The 22,900-nt window shown below is 41.8% G+C and overlaps 1 protein-coding gene and 1 non-coding gene across 2 annotated transcripts; one reads left to right on the forward strand and one right to left on the reverse strand.

The window, feature by feature from the left end:
• Positions 1 to 1,960: 1,960 nt before the first annotated feature.
• trnat-cgu (transfer RNA threonine (anticodon CGU)) lies at positions 1,961 to 2,032 on the reverse strand. The gene has a single exon. It is a non-coding gene; the product is annotated as a tRNA-Thr (tRNA).
• A 5,624-nt stretch (positions 2,033 to 7,656) lies between these two features.
• LOC139933734 (polycomb protein suz12-B-like) lies at positions 7,657 to 22,831 on the forward strand. The gene is made up of 16 exons (XM_071927930.2): positions 7,657 to 8,355; positions 9,165 to 9,211; positions 9,345 to 9,409; positions 12,125 to 12,193; positions 13,289 to 13,338; positions 13,439 to 13,524; positions 14,010 to 14,280; positions 15,271 to 15,373; positions 15,533 to 15,638; positions 16,360 to 16,534; positions 17,349 to 17,437; positions 17,714 to 17,857; positions 18,265 to 18,422; positions 19,524 to 19,722; positions 20,334 to 20,413; positions 21,120 to 22,831. The coding sequence occupies exons 1-16, from the start codon at positions 8,172 to 8,174 to the stop codon at positions 21,547 to 21,549; spliced, it is 2,256 nt and encodes a 751-aa protein (XP_071784031.2). The 5' UTR covers positions 7,657 to 8,171; the 3' UTR covers positions 21,550 to 22,831.
• The last annotated feature ends 69 nt before the right edge of the window (positions 22,832 to 22,900 follow it).

A 22,900-nucleotide genomic window follows, 5' to 3' on the forward strand; every position in this document is an offset into this window, starting at 1 on the left:
AACTGACAAACTGTGGATCCATTCACAGTGAGAAGAGGAGTCTGACTTTACTTTGTTTCTGCACTTTATTTTGTCATTTCTAATGTTTCCAGTTGAAAGAATCTAGTTTGAACTCTGTCCTCTCTCCTTCTAGAATCACATGGAAAAGATCTCAGCTAACAACGTTTTTTTTTTCTAAAGAGGAACTCAGGAACTTTTACTCTGAGTTCATTTTAAATTAGACACTTTTTACTTTTACCTCAGTAGAGTTTTACACCAGTACTTTTACTTCTACTTGAGTAAAATATCAGCAAAGTAACAGTAGGCTACTTCTACTTGAGCATGACAGTAGTACTCTTTCCACCTCTGTAACTAGCCTACAGTATACAGTATCTGTCTGTGTGGGAGTGACAGTTCGTACTCACCTGTTGATTGGAAACTTCTCGACTCTTACAGGTAAAACGTGACAGTTCCTCCAGATGTTATTCTGCTTCTCCCTGACCGGCACCGACCGTTTCTTTCACCGGTTAATCCGCCTCATCGCTCTCTCTGACCGGTGCAACACGCAGCGTGGACCGCAGGACGGCAGCCTCCTCCCTGGCTGCTCCGTCCTGAGTCAAGCTACACAAAGACAGCCAGGACAAGACCGGAAGTTGTAGTGATTGGCCTTCAAAATAAAACATCTTTTTCGCCCAGCTTTTGAGAAAATAGATGCAAGTATCGTGGGTTAGAATGAAATATAGGTTTACTGATTAAATGAGCTAATATTGCTTTTATTAAATATCAGATATGGTGCAGTTAGTGTCATTCTCTGGTGAATATGAAGCGATTTGATCACATATTTATTATAGAATTAATCAATATTACGCTGGTCGTCTATGGGAACAGTTTGATCAGATTCCACATAAGTATGCATGAATGTGTTTTTATCTTTGTTATTATTATTAGGCTATTATTGATTTTAATGGAGTTTTAGTGTCCTATGGATGCTGTTCAGAGGCTTTTCCACCCTGACAAGAATAAATTCTGGAGGAAACGATGAACCGTTGTAATTTGCTTTAAAAGTTTTGACATGAAAATGGTCAAATTTGAAAATATTGAATATTGGCACAAAATAATAATAAGGTAATCGCACCTTCAGACATTGGGTACACAAAAGACATTGGGTCAAAGCCTGTGCACAACAACAAAATTCACATCAAATTTCAGTCATTAGACCATAAATGGAGCGAAACAGCTGAACGATTAGACACTAACAACATTATTCTGTGTTATGGTGCACAGTAGTTCAATAAAGCCTTTATTTTGAAAACTGTAACCGGAAGTTCTGTATTTATTCTGGCTAGCTTGACACTGGTCCTCCCAAACTTGGAAGCGGTGAGGTCGGGCTCTCAAACGCAATAATGAGTAATACTTAGTAATAATAATGCGTATTAATAGAAACGTAATTTCATTTTGGACACATCATAAATCTACTTCCTATCTCGAATATAAAACATGTTTTGTAGTACATTAATACAAGTCACGAGATTGTCGTATACTATACTTATTATATAATAAGGCCAGTACAGCATCTGATAAAGCGGTTAGTTAATGATGAGACATTTTATAGGGGAGAAAATCTTGCAATATGTAGTATGAAACATGCACACACACTCAGATGCATGTGTTATTTTAGCACCCTCTCGTGGGCTTTCAATGGACGTGCACGAGCAGACGAGCAGTGTATGAAGCGAGTGCAGTCTGGTTCGCCATGGGATGACTGTCCAAAATAATACCACCACTCCAACTACTTAACGGTGGTTTTAAAGTATTATAACATGCAAATTTGTATGTTACATTTCAATATTGGCACACCCAGGTCACACACTCATTCAGTTCGTGTTGGTAATTACGCGTTATTCTTCCGTCTTTTCCCGAACTACGACTGTGTTTTACATTACAACCAAGTATGAAAAGTTGACGTCACAGCACATCACCAAGGCACGGACGGGGTTCGAACCCGCGATCTTCGGTTTACGAGACCGACGCCTTACCACTTGGCCACCGCGCCTGGTGGTGTAGCTCACTCAAAACATGATCATTTGAATAGAGTCCGGTGAACGGTTATGACGCGTATTATGTGATTGCTTTTATGTTTAGAACAGTGTTTACCTAACACAAAGGACCTCGTGATTACTATCAGACTCCAGATGCACATGACATCTAGAAGCTTCTGCACGTTCGGTTCTCTTTTACGGGGGCAGAACGGTCTGCCAAACCCTTTTCAAAAATGTGCTCGTTGTATGTTGCCTCGAATATCGGCAAACGTACACATCTCGTAGAACATGAATGAAGAGCTTTTACGGATTGTTCGACGCCACCCTTCAATTCGGCACACATCCAATACACCAAACAGCACACACTTGAATACAATTTCAATTTTTGGAACGGGTCCGCCGGTTATTCCAATATCAATCTCCTTCTACCAAATTACACCATGGAGGGCGGTAGCGAGCAGTGTGAGCCGATCCTTAAATTGAGATTTTGTTGGAACAAAGTGCATTTTGGTAAAACCTTTTTATGCCGAATTCACCAGAAGACCCTGTCGACTCTAAAACGTCCGAAGTCATGTTCTATAAGTTATGTATGTTCGCCGATAAAATAGGTCAAATTAAATTGTTTCTTTATAACGTAGTCTTCGGCGGCATGAATCGGGGATACAGCACACCCGGAAGTAAAGTGTATGACAGATGGGATTTAATTCAATCTTTTCCTGGAAGACGCTTCGGGTTGTGGCTATGTAGCTTATCTGTTGAAATTAAACTCGTAAATGTATGTATTAAAGACGGGAACTGTATGCAGATTGTGTGATCGTTGCGTTTTCTGTGTATTTCAGAACTAATGTGGTAAGTGAGATTATCCAACTTTTTCTCAAAACCTCAATGCTAACGTTACTAGTTGTGCCGGGTGTTGTAGCAGGTTAGATGAGAACAGCATGCAGCCAAGCTAACCCGTTAGCTTGTTAGCAGGGTCGCTTCTTTATAAGGGTGGTTTCTATTCAAGGTACAGTAGTATATTCCTGCAAATACTGCAGCTGTATGTATGTAAAATTTTAAACGTCACTTGATCTCAGCTTGTTTCACGTTGGTGATACACAGTCAACAGCAGCCCAGCTAGCAGTGACAAGTGACGCCAAACTCAGTTACAAAATATGGAAATTCAATGAATCCTTTCGTATCCACAAACGTACATATGTGGTAGAACATGATTTACAACTCATTAGGAGCCTCTCTTCAATTCGGCATACATCAAATAAACCAAGCAGAACATATTCCAATACAAAATAAACTTTTCGTGTTGGTTTGCCTGTTGTTCCCATACGTTAACTTACCAAAGCAGAGGGCGTCAGCAAACAATACCAACCAATTCTAAAAAGTTGAGATTTATTAAAGTCCCAAATGGCTTAAACTGTCTGATGTTTGAATGTGGTTTGATGTAACTTCCTCAATGTAGGAGAGAAGGACGGATATTGGTGCCAGCTACAGCCAAGCTAGCTGGTTAGTTAATGATATAAATAGGTTGTAAATGTCACAGGTGATGCAACATTATATTGCCAGTAGCCTATACATTAATGTGGGCCACTGTCAGGAGATGGCTGTCTAAATCTATTTCACTATTGTTATATACTGAAAACACTACTTGTGCATCTGATAAGCTAGATAAAACAGGCAAGAAGCACCTGTTCAGATATTGCTACAGCCAGTGTTGCATGTTGCCACTATATTGGGCAATATTGGCCTTCCTGCAGCTTTTATTACAAACGGTTGATGGCGTGATGGCAATAACTAGGAAACTACAGCTCAGGTTGGAAATAAGCAGAATCATCCTTTAAAGATTCTGAATATTCTCTTTCAGCAACATCAATCCAAAAATACCAGCCTCGGCCTTCAAAACTCATGTCGATCGACTGCTGGTACCAATCATAGTCTATATCCCATCTTGTCTGCCCGTCTCAGTCTTTGACAGCCCGTCTGCTGCAGCCCAGCTGAGCCTCCCTCTCCGCTCCACCATGCCGCTGGTGGTCGACGCCGTGTGGGCGGTCTGGAGCATCGGGGCCGGCGTCTACGACTACTTCCACACCAGCGCCATGGAGGAGAGGATCCACGCGCTGGAGAACGTCCTGTCCATCCACCAGTGTGTGATCGCGGCCCTGTCTGCTGGCCTAGTCCTGCTCATGACCTACATACTGTGGAGAAAACACTGAGACCTGGCTGACCTGGGCTGCTTCGACCGAGTGTGTGTGTGTGTGTGTGTGTGTGTATGTGTGTTTGACTGGTGTTCATGGCCTGAGGGGTTGCCAAAGGAATGACTAAAATGACTAAAGCTGCACTAGGCAACTTTGCACTTTGGCCGCTCCAAGTGGCAGCAAGAGATAACTGTGGATCTTTGCGAGTTTGAAGGACTTCACTACCCAGAAATCCTTTAAAGTGACGTCAGTAAACTAAATGTCTTCTTCTTAGTGCGGTGAAGAGGTTCAGTCATCATCAAGACACTTTTGGATTTCGGTCTTAAGTTTTGATTCGTCACTCCCTGTGGGCGGAGACGATTTCGCCAGTGACCGTACCGAAATGGAGTGAATCCACGGCGTCTCGATTGCCGGGGATGGGACGCTCTTCTGTGTTGCTGCCCCACTTTGTGATTTAGTCTGATGCGATCGGCGTATTTTTACATAAAACGTTACCTAGTGCAGCTTTAAAGACCCCATGAAACTCCATCTTTACTTCCTTGATTTGATGTATTTCCTGTTGAAACAGGATGTTGGGGGCGGGACATAATGCAGGGCGGGATCATTCAGAAGTTTAAACCAATGGGAGATCAGTCAGGGAGAGAAAGGCAGTTTTATTTGATCGGAGGGGCGGGGCTGTTAAAATATCTATAATGGTTTTATTGGTTGGAATTTTATTTGGGGGGGGGGGGGGGGGGGGGGACGGTTCTAGCTTGCAGAGGCAATTTGCTGTTTGGAAATAAGGTTTCGCACCGCTACAGTAGAGATTATAAGCATCGCAAAGAGCTGGAAACTGGCGCCGCTGTGCTGTTTCCTGATCCTGGGGTGATGCCTTGAAATATTAGAGAGTAAGAACAAACTGTAACACAAACACTGTTTTGATGTGCTAACACTGCTAATTTATTTCATCTTTAACATGTGATTCACTTGGTTTTTCTTCATGCAGAGGAGAAGGGATTGAGAACGTGGGATTTTAAAGCTCAGTCGATTTATTTAGTTTTGTCTGTTTGGAGAGGCAGGTTCTGTATGCGACTGCTGTTTTCTGTATCATGCACATTATCCATTTTCTCATGGTGTTCTCACATATTTGATTGATTGTCTAATGACCTATGTTTTTAATGTTTGTTTTTTGTTTTTTTGTCGTTGTTGGGTGGATTACTGCTGTACCTTACCTCCTGGGGTTCATCGCTGATGTCTGTGCTGCTTAAGTTACTTTGACAAACTGCTGTCTTGGCCACAGTAAAAGGGAACACAACATGTTGGAATAATAAATCATAATATTCATTATAACCTATATGTCCTATTTTCTTTCTTGTTCAGCAACATTGTCAAGAACATTTTAGATTCCATTTTTAATGGTGAATAAAGAGTTATTGGTGTAACAGAGGTGATCCACAGTGGAAAGAACACTCTGCCCCACTTTTTGAAAAAAAAAAAAAAAAAAATCATTATCAGTCCAGAAACTATTTTAGCGATACCATTCCTGATTACATGCAAGCATATTTTGTTGTGAAATAGAGTAAATGATTCTCACTTTAATATCTGTACATCTGCTTCTGCCATATGCTTTTCTTAACAGATCTTTCTCTATTAATGGAAGATAAAATATGATGAAACTGTAATGATCCCTGTTGGGAAATTTGGTTGCTGCAGCAGCAAATGGTAATAATTGGATACAGCACAAGAAAAATAGAAAAGTATGACAAGAAAGAGAAGAGAAAACGTGAATGAAAAATATATATGATAGGAAAAAATGCCAAAGATATGAAATATATACAGTATGAGGAACATTTAAGATTATTACAAAAACCAAGATATATGCATAATTCAACACATTAGAAGGTGAGAAAAAATTGAATTTACAGCATTTATACAGGATTCCCCTCACCAAAATCCCTACAGGGATTTAAAGAAAATGTATTTTCCCATTGTAAAAATCCTTCACTTTGAAACTTTTTCATACAGTCTAATGTCTTAAAATCAATATTTATAGAAGAATCAGTGTTTTACTTTGCTTTTCATGTGAAGTGTGTGTAGGCCTAATGGAATATCTTGACTAGTCAGTGGAAAATATATAGCAATGCTGTGTGAGCTTGAGTACCATGTGCTCATTTGCTATTTTAGTCCTCATTATGTTTTGGGGTCAGTGAGTGTATTCACTCCTGGGCAGTGTGCATGCAGTGTGTGAGAGCATGATGTCACATATCAGGAGAGGGTGTGCAAGGTCTCTCTATCTTTAAAAATTTTATTAAACCACTATTTTATTTTATTTTCCACAATTTCTATTCTTACTTTAGAGTCATGACAAAACAGATTTGTCATTTATATAAAGAAAATGAATGAGCAGAAAGTGTGTGATCTGTTTATGAAATTATTCAAAATTGTGTGAAAGGTGATATTAATATTTTATATGATATATATTAATATGGGTGTCAAGTGGGTACAGCAAAGCGTGGCACCCACTATAGCTTAGCTTTAGTGAATGCAAATTTTATCTTGTAGTTTTTATAATTATAATAGAAAGCAAAGATCAATCACAAAAAATCGCCAGAAATTTATTGGGAAGTCTTATCTAAAAGAAAGAAACAAAACACATTCAGGACCAATGTTCCCTTTAAGGAATTAGTTTGTTGATTTATGTCTAATAATTCGTAATTCATCATCAAATGACTCACCAAATAATAATATCATGCTAGTCTTCAGTCATTGCACCACATTGTTCACAGAATTTTAGTCTATTTACAAATGGTATTAGATGCATATTTTGACATACTCTTTTTAGTGAACCGACTCCCCTGGCCTGGGTTATAATCATAGACTGTAACATAAATATGTATAAAAAATATATATATAATATATAATTATAATAGAAAGCAATGTGCCAGTCATTTCCAAACCAGGGTTGTGAGGGTTAAAGCAGGCCCGCTGCAGGCGGCAAACTCTACCTGCGCCTCCTGCCTCCGGTTCGGTGATGAGACCAGCCAATACTTCCACCAATGAGAACTCTCTCTTTTACAAACAAGCACTCTGATTGGGTAAGACTGTGCGAAGGCGGGCTCTTTCAACACAAATCAAAGTGGAAGCTGCCGAACTTTTGTCAAGTTGTTGCAGTTAATCAGAATAATACGGAACAAAGACGGATTCTGCCTTTAAAATAAATACACTCGTTTGTCACTTAAAAAGATTGTACAGAGTGTTTTCGAATAATCAAATGTATTTTAATTTACTACGTGTTCCTCCTTTTATGTAGTCTTTATTTCCATGTCGGCACTTTTTTCGTAGTATTCAAAAAACGTCGCAACATATGTTCAACGGTAAGGTTTTATTTTGAAAATTGTGACCGGACGTCTTATTTGTTATTGTATCAAACTTGACATTGGAAAGGTACCACTAACAAGCTGCTACCCGAACTTATCAGCAGGCGATAGATAATGTGAATTATTCTGGTAAAATTGCAGCAAAACCACTGAGAACATATGTCATTTATATTCTTCAGGAGTCGTTGCCAGACATGACTGGCTTTTTTTCGGTGAAGTCAAGTCAGAGTGCCGGACAATGCTAGCCAGTTAGCCCGGAGTTGGTGCTAGCTGGCTAAGGAAGTGTTAGCCAGCTAGCTAACAAGCCGCGGTAGCTTGCCGGAGGCTGTTCTCTCGTTTCGCGCATTTCCAGTCCGTTCAACAACCTCTCCTACTGTGAAACTAGAGCATAAAGGAAACAGAGACTGTGGCTATATACATGACAAATATGAACCATTGAAACCTGGATGAACCGCTTCTAAAATGAAGAGTCAACGTTGTTTCCCCTAACCGGCTGGTTTTCTGCAAAACCCTGTTCTTTTGTTTTGACAAAGAAAGAGGACCTGACTTTTTACTCCTCATCTCGGGCACTGGTGGTGGGACAGTTTCCTTGGCTATTTTTTTTGGAAATGGCTCCACATAAGCAGGGCTCTTCAGGTGGAAGTCAGGCTAGTACCGGCCCAGTTGGTTTCGGTTCTGGAGGAAAAGCCAACGGTGGTTTATACCAGTCTTCTGCTGCGATGGCTGCAGCCAAGAAGCCCAACATGCAACTCATTCAAGCCGACCACGAGTTGTTCCTGCAGGCCTTCGAGAGTGAGTTGCTGTCATCAAAGTTGTTCATTTAGGAATATCAGTGTTATATTTTAAGTTAATGTGAACCTGAAATGGCGAGGTGAAGGGTTGCATAGTTAATGTAACAGATCATTTCACATCTGTAACTGATCTACTCTCCTCTGCAGTTGGATTATGATAAACGAGTCATATCCTCATAAATAAAATACTAAACATTTATATTTAAGCAATAGCTAGTGTCCAAATACAACCAACTGATGACACGTGTTTCCACGCTGTCACACTTCTGAGTTAATCTTTGAATAGTTGACAGTCATGTTAGTTTTTGCAGCTCAATGTTGACTGGTTTTGTGCATTTTTTTTCAACTAAATGGGAGCTTAGACCACATAGAAAGCCTTTTGGACGCTGGCAGATAATGTGTATAGATACATTATTTGAATCGATCTGTAGCTACTATTCAACCACGTGTTTGCCTGCCTTCCCGAAAATGCTATGTTCAATTCTCGGAGTTTCTTGTTTTGATATGTATTCCTTTTTTATGTTTGAGTCCAGCAGAGACCCATCTAGCCAAAGTATGTATGTGGGTTGATGATTAATCACATTGTCATTTCTTATTATATCACTCAACAATTTAAAGCATATGTAGAAAGCAACTTTGCTGTTACAGTATGTCCTTGTGTGCAACCGACCGTACAAACCTATTGAAGTGGAAGGAAATATTGACTGTTTGTCTAAAAACACAAGTAGGATCTTGGAGTTAAAGAGTCAATTCCCCATGTAAAGCAATGTGCTGAATCTGCTGATGATGTAACTTCATGTCCATTTACAGAACCAACACAAATCTACAGGTTCCTCCGCACCAGGAACTTGATAGCTGTGAGTGTTGCCTTTCCTTGAATAGTCACATGGTATCTTAACCATTTCATATAAGAGGAAACATTTCTGTACCTCTCGGTGAGTTACAGTAGAATTGTAACATGCTTCTTTTTGTCTCCTTGGTACTTTTCAGCCTATATTCTTGCACAGGACGCTCACCTACATGTCCCACAGAAACTCAAGGAATAACGCCAAAAGGTAAAAGCTCAGTGAGGCTATTGACTATGGATATTTGAAAACAAGATTTGGATCAATGTGCCCATTCATGATGTTTTTACAGCATTTTTCAGATTGTTGCGATGTAGGAAAGTAAATCCGCCCACTTAAGTAAGGCTGGTGTTTTCAAAAACCTTTTTGGCCAAGCAGATGTATCATGTCTTGTGTCATGGGAATACGTGGCGTCTTGATTCATGCGTCGCCTTCTTGACATACTACAGCGGTTGTGATAATTACAAGTCAAGAGTGAGACTTGGCATTATATGGTTTGTCTCTTTGCTTTTGCTTTGTGTCCAAAATATAAATGAAAAAGCTCAAGAATACATGTTTTTTTTTCACAACTTTCTTCCTTAGGCGTGGTGCTGTGCATGTGCGTGCATAACTTAGAATGATAAAAATAAGACGAGCCCTGTTGGATGGCAGCAGCGGAACATGGATCAGCTCAAGTAGTTTTGTAAAGCTTTAGAAAACAGTTCAAGTGTTATCTTCAGTGGAAGCTAGCCGACACGCCCGCCCTAGGTGGGGGCCGGCTGGATCAGTTCAGCTGTGATAGGAGACGTTTCAGTTAGGCTGCTTTGCATACAGAGGCTGCAGAGACAGTGATCCCTCTGATACACATGCTGCTGCTTGTGTCTCTGTCTGTGTTCAAATGGTGTGGTGAGAGATGGCTTCAGGGCCTGGTCTGGTCGTGTCACATGGATGTTATGTTGAAACTAAAAGCTGGGGGTTGTGTGTTTTAGCCTGTGTTACAAGGTTGACCTGCACAATTATGGCTAAAATGATCATTTTGTTAAATATTCTCAGCACTGTTATTAATCAGGCTCATTATTCTTGGCCATTCTTGGGAACACCGTTATTTTATTTCACTTTCTGCATTCACTATTTGCAACACGTTCCCTCAGTCCCTCTGCTGAAGTATCAACATCTCATAGCAGCCGCTAGAAACTCTTTAAATCAACATTTTTGTGGTCCTTATTTGGACATTCTCCTATCAGACCTGTACTTTACCTCGGGGTTGTTACTGTGATTTCTCTATACTTGGGTAGGAAAAGCTTTTTGTGTAGTGTCCTTGCTCTTTAACGTAGTGTTGGACTGAAAAATGGCAGCAAATCATCCAGTCAGTGTGTGTTATGCCTGATCTGAAGTTGAAGCACTAGGAGACTTAGCTGCACAGCCGCGCTGCTCAGCTCAGTTTCACTTTCCGCTCCGCTCATGCATGCTTTAGTCACATGAAACGCTGGTTGTGGGTTGAGATGAATAAGCTGCACACGGGGCGTCGAGCTGCTCCGCTTTGTTCACGGAGCTTATTGTGAATGAATAGCTGAGGAACGTAAAGGAGAGCGCTTGATTTGATACAGTGGGTTCTCTAAATGAAATGAAATGTTAATATTGTTGACTTGTTTGATTGGAAACTAAAATCGAGCCTGTGTGGTGTTTATTACAAGGCCTCCCACTAAAGTATTAATGTGCTGTTTATGAAACCGGACAGTTTTTCATTCTCTCTTTAAAGCCCCGTGATCTAAATCGTCTCTGTGCAAGCAAAACATCTGAACAACACACTGCGTCTTTCTTGTATTGTCTCTCTTTAAATGGCTTTTTTGTAAATGGGTCTATAAGTAGGGCTGGGTGATATAACTGAATAATCAATATCACAATAATCATGAGGATTTTTTTCGATATCTATTGCGATTATTTGACAGGATATTGCAATTGTGATTTAAACTGTGATTCATATCATCACAGGTTTTTCTTGTCATCAATTTTGTAGAACTTTAAAATTGTTTAAAGAAAAGTGTGCAGGATTTACTGAGTTTGAGTTTGATGAAAGGTTTTCACCAATATTGTACCTGATTCATGGACCACAGATTACCTGCAGCTCTAAAACACCTTGTTCAGAAATCCATTTTGGACGCAACTCTCTCCTAAGAAATGAATTGCAGCCTCTGTGATTTGGAAATTGCAGAAGTTCATATTGTGATTTTGTTTTTTTGTTGTTTTTTTATGAATTGTTCAGCTCTAAACTGCATAGTGATGTTAGGTGTGGTGTCAGACAAAACACACACATCATGGACAATACATGTGGTGGTTTTCTAGCTTGTGGAGTCTGGCTCACACTGTCATGACTCACAGAAACAGACCTTACTCCTGGAAAACCACAGTTACAAAACAGTTGACCCGTTGGGGGGGAAAAGTTGACCATCAAAAGCATATTTTCAGATGATGAATTTTTTAGGTCAGCGGGTCGAAGCTATTCGTAATAAGTCCGGTTGAAAAGAAGGAATGAATTTGGCTTTGACCTTCTCTGGATGGAAAACTTTCCCCCTTGTGTGGTGATCTGTTAGTCTGCCAGTAGGTCAGAGTTGGGTGTAGGCCTGCAAATAACGACTATTTTCATAGATTTTTTTGATTAATTGATTAAGTATTTAGTCTAAAAACTAAAACTGATAACAAATGCCCATCACAAGTTACCAGAGCACAAAGTGTTTCTTAAAATTGTTTAGTGAGCAGCAAATCTCGAATAATCGAATATCAAAATTATAGTTGATTCACTTTCTGTCAATTAACTTTATCAATTAATCGGCTACTGGTTTTAACACTAGTTGGGTGGTTGTGTTCAGTGTGTGATCGCTAACCCAGCTGTGTGTGTGTGTGTGTGTGTGTGTGTGTGTGTGTGTGTGTGTGTGTGTGTGTCTGCAGGAAAAGCTCCAAGGTGGATGATCTGCTGTTCAAAGTGGAAAAGATGAGGGGCGAGCAGGAGACACACTGGTAAACACTCAGTCTGACCGGACAGATGAAACCTGGGGATACATTACACACCGCCACACTTTCTGTCCTAACACTAAAAATGCTCTTGTTTATGTCTTTCATTAGTGTCTCTAATAAATGATTAAGTAGTCCTATAAACCGACACTCTAATGACTATTAGGGTCAGGCTGATGTATTGGTTTGCTGATATATTGGGCAGATACTGGCGTTTTATAAAAAAATATATGGTCCAGTTGTCCACCTCTGATATGATGCAGGTTGTTTGATTATATACTTATTGTAGAATAATAATAATAAATTCAATTTAAGAGCAGCTTTCTCAAACTCAAGGACACTTTATATAGTTAAAAAAAATCAGAAAAACTGCATTTAAAAACTGCAAAAATTAAAAAGGATAATTGAATTGATCGATACTACACTGGTTGTCTATGGGAAGCCCTAAACCTTAATTCATTCTAATGTGACGTTTTGATTGGATTACGGAAAAACTACTGACCCGATTTTCATGAAACTTCATTGAAGGGTGTAGCATGGGCCAAGGAAGAACCCATTAAATTTTGGAGCGGATCCGGATCCGACTCACGAACAAGCAATGATAGCACGAACCTTGGCGGAGGTCTGCGCTCTCCGAGTGCCCTTCTAGTTGTTATTGTTATTCTCATGGGTTTCAGTTGAGAGTTTTAGTGTCCCATGATGGTCTAAAAGCTTCAGGACCAGAATAAAACTCTGGAAGGAAACACAGAATTCTTGGAATTTTATGGAATTTTTTTTATGCGAAAATGGTTAAATTTAAAGCACAAAATTTCGGCTATTGGCAGATTCAGCCCAAAAAGTATCCGTACCAACTGTCAAAAACCCATATCGGTTGACCCTAATTACACTGCTTATATAATTACTAAGTAGGACCCCCGAATTTATAGTTTTATAGATTTCTTACATCTAAACTGGTAATTGAATCCCTGACAGTGATTTTGTTCACATGGTGAGAAACCGACCCTGCAGTTGTAACATGCAGTGAATATTCCATCAAATATCACATTACCTATTGAGATTTTAAAGGAAAAGTACCAATGCTCCTCTTTTTTTCCCCCACAGCTTGGCCTCTCATCTGCAGCTTACCTTCACCGGCTTCTTTCATAAAGTTGGTAAGTTCGTCCTTCTCATCAGCGTCGGTTCCACTGACTTCCTCGTGACTTAACGGAGGTCTGACTCCTTGTTTCCTGCTTTGTGTCGTTTCCTTCTCAGGGAAGCCGATTCAAGACTGTGAGAACGAGCAGAACTCCGTGTCTCTGGAGGTGCTGCTGGTCAAAGTCTGCCACAAGAAGAGGAAGGTGTGTGATGATGATAATAATTTAGAATATCAAGTAGTATATCTTTGTTGTCATGTGAAAATCTTGTAACTCCCATTTTGTTGATTTGCATGTTTTACAGCTGCACTAGGCATCTCAGTTAGTGGGGATGGGACGCTCTTCTCTATTCCAACCACAGTTTGTGATTTCGGTGGATAAAACAGGTGTATTTTTACATAAAAGTCTTCTTTCGTGCAGCTTTAACTTCATTCACTTCAGGATTACATGGTTCTCTGTGATTTGGGCTGATGAAACCATTTCAAAATCCATGGGTTAAACTCAAATATTTGGTTGTCAAGCTGAAAACAGAACTGTTTCTCTTAGTTCTTGAAAAGTTGACATTTTGGATATACAAGGTTTTCACCTGACAGCGATGACATCATTAATACATTTGCTGCTTTCACAAAACAAGTATAATCAGCTGAGGACAAAAACAAGTGTGACCAAATCCCTGTTCTGCTCTGCAGGATGTGAGCTGTCCTGTGAAGCAGGTTCCTACGGGGAAGAAGCAGGTTCCTCTGAACCCGGACACCAGCACCGGAGGCCCGGCCAAGCTGGGATCCTTCCCCTCCTTACTGGTTCCCAGCAGCGAGTTTGAGCCCAGCAACTCTCACATGGTGAAGTCCTACTCGCTTCTCTTCAGAGTGTCGAGGCCCGGCAGCGGCTGCTCCTCCAGCCCCGGACTGCCCCGGACTCAGATCAACGGCCTGGCCAACGGAGAGACGCACCACAGCAGAGGTGAGCAGTGAGCTACTAAAACAAAGCCCATTACTGACTTCTATCCAGCTGGGCACTTTTTGAAAGGTAATGTTTGTTTTTAATATGGAATATTCTCCTGAATCTGGTCACCACATTGACATTAGGAGCCTTGTCGTCACCAGGCCCCAGTCAGGCTTTTTGCAATTTCAGTAGCTTGCTTTTTACCTTTTTAGATGTCAGGCTTTACACAGATTTGGGTTTGGTTTTTAGTTGCTCTTTAAATCATTTTTCATATTTCTTTAAGTGTTTGTCTCCATCTTGGTGCTAAGCAGGCAATGCTGTGATGTTTTTTATTTTGTCTCTATCTTTGGTGCTAAGCGCTAATTTCTGTGGTGTTTCTGCAGTGCACTTCCCAGAGATCACCTGTCAATCAAACAGTCTGTCCAGTACTGTGACGTCTTTTTCTTTGGATTTTCTGTTGCTGCAGTTTGAGTTTCTTTGTCTGTTCAGCCATGGTAGCTCCCGCTGCTCATGCTAACTACTCAGTTCTTCTTCTTCTGTTTGTTACAAACAAACCGGAAATGTAAAACGCATCACTTCCTGTGCGGCAGAGGATTTTCCCCAGGAAAGAGCTACCAGACACCGGCTGTTTAGAACAGACAGTGGAAAAGCTTTCATCACTGTTGTGTTGTGCAATCAGTGATAAAGAGAAGCAAAGTAGAAGGACATTTATCTGAAAATGTCACAGATATTGAATCCCTGCCTATTAGTCTATCTAATGAATTTTGATGCACATCTTTTAATCTTGTAGTGAGTCTTTTGGAATTCCCCACAACATGGAGGAGTCATATTTCACTATTCAGGAAGCACAATGCATTCTGCACTGCCATGCGCAGGTTGTTGGGTTGATGGATTTTATTTGCATAAAACAAATCAGCCAGAGCACAGATAACTGGGAACAGCAGAGCGGTAACGGTGTGGTACAGATCAGCCTGAGGGAAGGTGTACATTTCACTGTGTCTGTTTCAGACGTTACAGAGGAAGTGGCAAACAGGAAGAGGAGGAGCTCCTCGCTCAGAGAGGGGGGAGAAACCACGTTTGTGGCCCAGATGACTGTCTTTGATAAAAACAGGTAAAACACACACACACATACATACACAGTTTGATATTACCTTTGATGTACACAGACCCCCACCCTCTCACACACAAGAAAAGTTATTTTTATTATTATCTCATTATCTCTGTGTAGCAGAAAAAACAAAGTGATAAATTGTTGTGTGCTTGTGTGCAGACGACTGCAGCTGTTAGATGGGGAGTATGAAGTCTCCATGCAGGAGATGGAGGAGTGTCCAGTCAACAAGAAGAGAGCAACATGGGAGACCATCCTGGATGGAAAGGTGTGTGTGTGTGTGTGTGTGAGAGAGAGAGATGCTCATTATCTTGCACTCATTGGCAGAGAAATGCGTGAAGAACCAATAAACGACTTGAAGGAAGTTTAATTTTGTGATAAAGTGCTGGATTAAATGTGTAATTCACGGGTCACAGTTATCAAGTGAGCATTAGGCGGCGGCCACACTGATCCATTGTGTCTGTGTCCGTTTATTTCAATTCATTTTCAATGAGAGCTGTCCACTGTCCGGACAGGACTGATGACTCGTCCGTCTGTCAGATTTCCATCCGTTCTGACAGACAGAAAGTTCAACTCAGTTCAACTTTTTCTGAATGGATGGATTCACCATCCGTTCAGCTAATCAGAGGCGCTCCTGCATTTGCTTTGGAAAAAAATAGCAGTGAACACAGAGACAACGGTACAACCAAAACAAAGATAAAACGGAGAAAGCCTGCTATAACATTGGGATGATTTGGGGTTTTCCAGGTCAGTTTCTTATGTAATTTATACTGTTGAGTCTGTCTCTTATTTTTTCTATGAAGTAGCTCCGTTCTGAGCAAAGCTTCCTGTTCTTCTGCCTCTCCACCATGTTGACGTTCCAAAGAAAACCAACGGACAGAAATCTATCAATAATTTTGTCCGTTTTCTGGTGGATCAGTATGGCCGCCGCCTTGGGAGGACAAGCTAGCATAGTGAAACCATCTTCTCCCTCACCTCCTTCTCTGCAGCGCCTGCCTCCGTTTGAGAGTTTCTCCCAGGGTCCCACCCTGCAGTTCACCCTGCGCTGGACGGGTGACAGCCCAGATCGCTCCACAGCACCCGTGGCCAAACCTCTGGCCACCCGCAACTCTGACACCAACCAGGACACCAGACCCAGCACCCTCAGAGCCACACACACACTGGGTGAGCAAGAGACGAATTGATTCACAAAGTAGCAGACGCACCTTTTTTATGTGTTGTTCTGCTGGAGGGAAATCCAAATATCTTCCAAAACATTGCTTGGAGGAGGAGTTGGGAGGAGCTGTAATCTCCTCGGCAGGCTGAGTGTTTTCTGACATGATGCTGCTGTGTGCTGAAAACAAACTAGCAGGCTAGTAGAAGAGATTGTGAGATTTTTGTGAGAGAGACGGAGAATGAGAGTCTGTGGAGGCAAGGCATGGGGAGCCAGTGATGCGTTCAGTTCAGTTGGCTGTAAAAAAATAAATAAACACCAAATTTTTGACGCACTCGAAGGGCAGGTTGGGGTTTGAATTTGTTATGATTTCGACATTTGACTGAAATTTGAGTCAGGTGTGTTTAGGCTGCCTTCTGTGCGGGCTCTAAATACATTTTAAACCAACTTGAGCTTAAGTTTTGTCCTGGTGTGTGCTTCCCCATTTGTGTGTCCTGCACTTGGCTACATTTTAAAAAAAAAAGACTCCTTAGATTGCATTTTGGGTGACGATGACTTCTAGTAGAGAATATTTTATTGAGTGACATCACTAACCCTTTTTCAAATCCTAACTGCTACTGACATCACCTATTATTTTTTATCTTTCCATTGGCTATTTAAAGCCGTGTAAGGCTGATCTGAAGTGGTAGGGAGGAGATCCAGTAGGTGTTGATATAACATAATCCATTTCATTAAAAGTGAGTAATACGGCTTCATCAAGAGTAATATGGTTCCTTTTTTTTAAACTCTCTGTGTGTCTGGCTGTCTCCTCTTTCCACGCTGCAGCTGTGAAAGAGTCGATCAACACCGACATACAAACCAGAAGAGAGCACATCCTGGCCGAGCCTCGGCAGAAACTACGCATCTTCTACCAGGTCAGAGTCTCACCTGCTGCCTGTCCAGGCCTCATAACGAGGTCTGGCGTTTACATTACCTTTACCTGCGTGAGTTCATATTTGATCTTGCAGTTTTTTTATCACTATAACGGTGAGCAAAGATCAAGGAAAAATCACCAGAAATCTATTTGGTCTAATCTAATCTAAAACCAACCAAGTTGTTTTCCTTGTTTGTTTCCTCCTTTTAACTCCACTCTTTTTCTCTCTCTCTCTCACACACCCTCTCTCTCTCTTTTTCTTTCCTTGCCTTTCCAGTTTCAGTATAACAACAACACCCGGCAGCAGACGGAGGCCAGAGACGACCTGCACTGTCCCTGGTGTACGCTCAACTGTAGGAAGCTCTACAGTCTGGTCAAACACCTCAAACTGTCCCACTCCCGCTTCATCTTCAACTACGTGGTGAGATCATGGACACATTGGCTTTTAGTGTGCGAAAGAGGTTGGAAAGAGCAGTGGTGGAAAGAGTACTAAACCATCCTACTCAAGTAGAAGTACTGTTGCCTTGCTGAAAGTTTACTTAAGTAGAAGTAAAAGTACTGGTGTAAAATTCTACTGAAGTCTTTTCTTTATCAACATACTAAGACGTGTTTTCAGAAATGTAAATCTAGACATGACATTCGCTGACTGTCCTTTACCTTGTCGACACTGAGAGTGTTAGAGAAAGAGAGGAAGGAAACAGAACATAAATAACCAACATTAGGTTTAGGAATCCAGTATGATTTTCACTGCACTTGTCTACTTCGAAGATTATGCTGACGTTGGTTTGATCTTCTCCCCCCCCCCCCCCGCCTCCCAACCTTCGGCAGCCCCACCCTAAAGGAGCGAAGATAGAAGTGTCCATAAATGAGTGTTACGATGGTTCGTATGTGGGAAACCCGCAGGACATCCACAGCCAGCCGGGCTTCGCCTTCAGCAGGAACGGCCCGGTCAAGAGGACCGCCGTCACACACATCCTCGTCTGCAGGTAACGCATATATTATGACTCAAACATTTGCTCATTAATTGCGTTATTTTATTTTTTCGACAGCCTTTTTTGAATACTTGTTTTAAATCAAGGGTGCTAGTGACCGTCCACACTAAGGTTTGACCAATATGGGTTTTTGAAGGCCAGTACTGTTAGTTTTGGATTTAAGCCGCCAATAGCTGATATTCATTGTCTTTAAATTTGACTATTTTCATCAATCAATCGATCATTTATTTGTATAGCACATTTCATACAAAGATGCGGCGCAATGTGCTTCACATATTAAATATATTAAAAAAAAAGATTACTGCACAAAATAAAACCAACATAATGGATAAAATAGGCAAAAATAAAAAGATATAGAAGTTAAAATAAGAACCCAGAAGAAGGAAAGAAAAGAAATCCTACTTAAAAGCAATTTTAAAAAGATGAGTTTTAAGTTGTCTTTTAAAAGTACTAAGTGTTTCAATAGTGTGTATATAATCATTTCAATAATTCATGGTGATTCAGTGTTTCCCCCAGGATTTTATTCTTATGAGGGTGGAAAATCCTCTGAAACAGAATTTACAGCATCATGGACACTAAAAACCAAGGATGATAATAATAATAAACATACTTACAATAATAATAAACATAATTACAACATACATACTTGTGTGGAATCTGATCAAAATGTCACATTAGAACCAATTCAGGTTCAGGGCTTCCCATAGACAACTAGTGTAGTATTGATCAATTCTGCAATAAATATGTAATCAAACAAACTTTATATCGTAGGTGGACTGGCCCATATCTGATTTTTAACAGAAGACGAATTGGTGTAATCTTAGTACACTCTCGTCTTTATGTTAGCAGCTTTGCTTTTACACGCCGACTCAGAATCTTATGATTAGATCAACATTTTTCATGTGGGGAGAGACAGGAAAAGAGGGGAGAAAGGGCAAATGTTGCTTAAGCCATAATCAAGCTCCCAAAGCTGCAAGTACACGGTGTGCGGAACAGTCCGGTGACCCACAGAGCGCCGTGATTAATGAACAATCCTACTCTCTCCTTCCTCCTCTCCCCCCCCCCCCCCCCACCTCCCACCTTCGCTCCGTCCAGGCCCAAGAGGACGAAACCCAGCCTGTCGGAGTTCCTGGAGCCGGAGGACCCCGATCAGGAGCAGCCGAGGACGTACATCAGCGGCCACAACCGCCTCTACTTCCACAGTGACAGCTGCGTCCCCCTCCGGCCGCAGGAGATGGAGGTGGACAGCGAGGACGAGAGAGACCCCGACTGGCTCCGGGAGAAGACCGCCATGGTGAGCGGCAGCCTAACGCACACACCGCCGTTGGGGGATAACCTGTAATATTGAACGCAGATGGGACAAATTAAGGCTGTGTTCGCACTATGTCGCTTTTTTTGGGGTCGAAAAAGCGCTGCCTCAGCTGCATTTGTTGCTGATAAATAAGTGGGTCGCACAGTGCAGTTTGTTTCTGTCGTAGCTGGGCAGTATTTAGTGTTACAACTCTTTGACACTTAGCAGAAACTTCAACACAACCACTATGCTCCATACTGACTTTATATAAACAGAGAAACCTCTACTTTTCCATCACTACATCCTTCATTTTCGTTCTAGTTGTTGTTGTAAACTATCAGCTGCCAACGTACCTCTTCATTGTGAAAAAAGAGCTGTCCATGTCACGCGGTCTCTCCTGACAAAGTTAGTTTTCTGGACTCCACTCTGCCTAAAAAGACACCAGGCGCAGCACTTCCTCCGTCCACCTTGCAGCTGCTCCCCATTGACTTTAATGTAAAAAGAGCGCCGGTATTTTGAAAAAAGCAGAATTGCATGAATACGATTTAAGGCGGGTTCTTGTTTTTTTTCTTGGTATTGACAATCGGATCCTGACTGCTCTGTCCTCCCTGCAGCAAATCGAGGACTTCACCGACGTCAACGAGGGGGAAAAAGAGATCATGAAGCTGTGGAACCTGCATGTCATGAAGCATGGGTATGTATGGAGCTCACATTTCACCGCTTTTCACCGCAGTAGGGTCGGGGCGGTTGGACGAATACATTGGAGATTGGTGATGGACGATTGACAGGAGTGTGTACACTATTGCCCAACCCTACACTGTAGCAATCTGTAGCAATTTTAAGCATTGCCCAACTCCTTTTCTTCTGAACTTTTCTGTTGAGACTTGGCCTGGAATCGTTTTTTTTTCTTTTTTAAATTTAATTCCAATGTGAATATCTAAAAAAACTATAGAAAAGTCTCCATTACAAGTTTGATTTTCAAAAGACTAGCTGCTGTCCTTCAGTTTTCAGTCTTGCTCTTAATATCTTTTACTATCTCTCTATTGCTATGACTCAGAGCTGAAGGGAATAAGTTTGCCGTTCTTTGGGGGTTGTTGAAAGGCATTCTGGGAAACGTAGGAAATCACTAACTGAATTAGACGAGGCAGGTTGAGGGAAAGTGGGTACAACAAAAAAGTAAATTCCAACACTTGATTACAAAATAACTCCTGGAATGCGTTGAACATCTCAGATTGAGATCTAACAGTGTAACGGGGGATTTGGGATCCAAGAGTGGATTTTTCCTTGAAGCTACAATCTTGGTTACTAGACTTAGTTAATTTAACTTAAGTAGTCGGCATATCTCTGCTTTCATATCTGAATCCAAACCCCTATCAGTGACACGTCTGTCCTCCTCCCAGCTTTATAGCAGACAACCAGATGAACCAGGCCTGCCTGCAGTTCGTCGAGCACCGCGGCGCCCACATCGTCCAGCGCCGCCTCTGCCGCAACTTCATGCTGCACCTGGTCAGCATGCACGACTTCAACCTGGTCAGCACGCTCACCATCGACCAGGCCATGGCCCGGCTCCGCCTCCTGCAGAGCCAGGCGCCGGCCGCTCGGAGAGAGGAGGAGGAGGAGGAGGAAGAGGAAGAGGAGGACTGGGAAACGGCTGTAGAGTCCCAGCCAGAACTAGATCCCGATCCCGATCCCGATCCCGCCGAGTACAACCCCGGCGGCGATGAGACTAGCAATGGCTGCCTGGAGAACGGCAGTCAGCGAGAGGAGGAGGAGGAGGAGGGCGGAGCCGGAGTGAAGACTGACAGGCTGTACAAGCAGCAGAAACTCTGAGGCTTTTGGCTCGGCTTTGAACTGACTATCGTGTGGCGGTGCTGAAGGCGGTTTGGCCTCGGTCAAACCAGAGAGTTGCAAAGTTCCCCAACAAGCCTCGGGTTTGGCAAACGGAGGCTACAGGTCAGAATCAACATGGATGTGTGTATGTGTGTATGTGTGTGTGTGTGTGTGTGTGTGAACGTGCCAGACAAACAGTTGTAAAAACACACACAGGTTATTGCAGGGATTATGTGTTCAAGGGTTTCAACTTTCAAGGATTACTTACTTTATAATGTCGGTGAAAAAGGGTCATAACTGCATTGCGTCTGATAAATCAAATGTCACTTCAATAGAAACTCCTATGAATGAATGAATGAACAGACTTTTTTTTTTTTTATTGGTATACTGGAACACTTGTGGAAGGTGTTTTGTTTTTCTGTTTGACATCGTATTTACAGCAAAGAATCTTCAGAGGCGTAGATTATTTCAGAAGTAGGGTAAATGAGGCGTTCAGGAAACTTTGGAAGATGCGATTAATTCGTTTTGGTTTTTTTTCCACCTTTTCTACTCCACGGCGTGCGTCACCACAGCCCCTGTAGACTGAACCCAGAATTTCACTGACCAGCCCTCAGAAACTGGGCGGGGCTGTGTTGGCCACGCCCCCTTTCCCTGTCCAACCCCCCCCCCCCCCCGACACCGTCCGTCCCGGGTTGTGGGGCGTCTCCTGCGTCTTCCTAAACCACCAGATGCCCTTCCAAACACTCTTCTTCTGACATGTTTTTTCCACCAAAGGTTTGCAGTTGTTCCTGATGTGACTGATTCTCAGTTCAGTTTCTACTGGTGCTAGATCTTTTTTTTTTTTTATTCCTCAGCAAACACTGAACAGTCGGTCGAATGCTGCTCTGACCTCAGCTACCTGGTTACACTGTGTATGACCTCAGCGTTGCAGTCTGCCGCCAGCGCTCGGACACGCTAAGATGCATCATTACGTTTTTTTGGTTTTTTTTTAAATGGACACGTTTTCCCCCAAATGCTTATCATGCAGCTCTGCTCCACTGAGCCCAGGATGACAAATGTAGGCAAAACGTATGACGGTGTAAATCAACTGCAGCTGAACAAGTTACAGTGATGTTGAACTTTGATAGTACCTTGGGTTGTGTAGCTTCCTGGACGTGATAAAACCCCCAAAATCAGTGATTCTGTGATCTGTTGCTCCAGTAGAGGAGATTGGAGAATAACGTTTTTATCTCTCTCCATTCACTGCCATTGTGTGGTGAAACAGGTCTGAAAATCACACTTCTAGCACATAAACAAGCGCGAACAAATCAGATTCTGACAATATATAAAAAAAACTAGCCATGCTGCTGAA

This window comes from Centroberyx gerrardi, chromosome 7 (genome assembly GCF_048128805.1).
Source record: "Centroberyx gerrardi isolate f3 chromosome 7, fCenGer3.hap1.cur.20231027, whole genome shotgun sequence".
In the NCBI taxonomy this organism is placed as follows: domain Eukaryota; kingdom Metazoa; phylum Chordata; class Actinopteri; order Beryciformes; family Berycidae; genus Centroberyx; species Centroberyx gerrardi.

What these genes read in the sequence shown, in the direction of transcription:
- LOC139933734 (XM_071927930.2), top strand. Translation starts at nt 8,172, where the DNA reads ATGGCTCCACATAAGCAGGGCTCTTCAGGTGGAAGTCAGGCTAGTACC. An exon ending in GCACCAGGAACTTGATAGCT is followed by an intron (nt 9,212 to 9,344) that starts GTGAGTGTTGCC and finishes GGTACTTTTCAG; the next exon opens with CCTATATTCTTGCACAGGAC. An exon ending in GGCGAGCAGGAGACACACTG is followed by an intron (nt 12,194 to 13,288) that starts GTAAACACTCAG and finishes TTTCCCCCACAG; the next exon opens with CTTGGCCTCTCATCTGCAGC.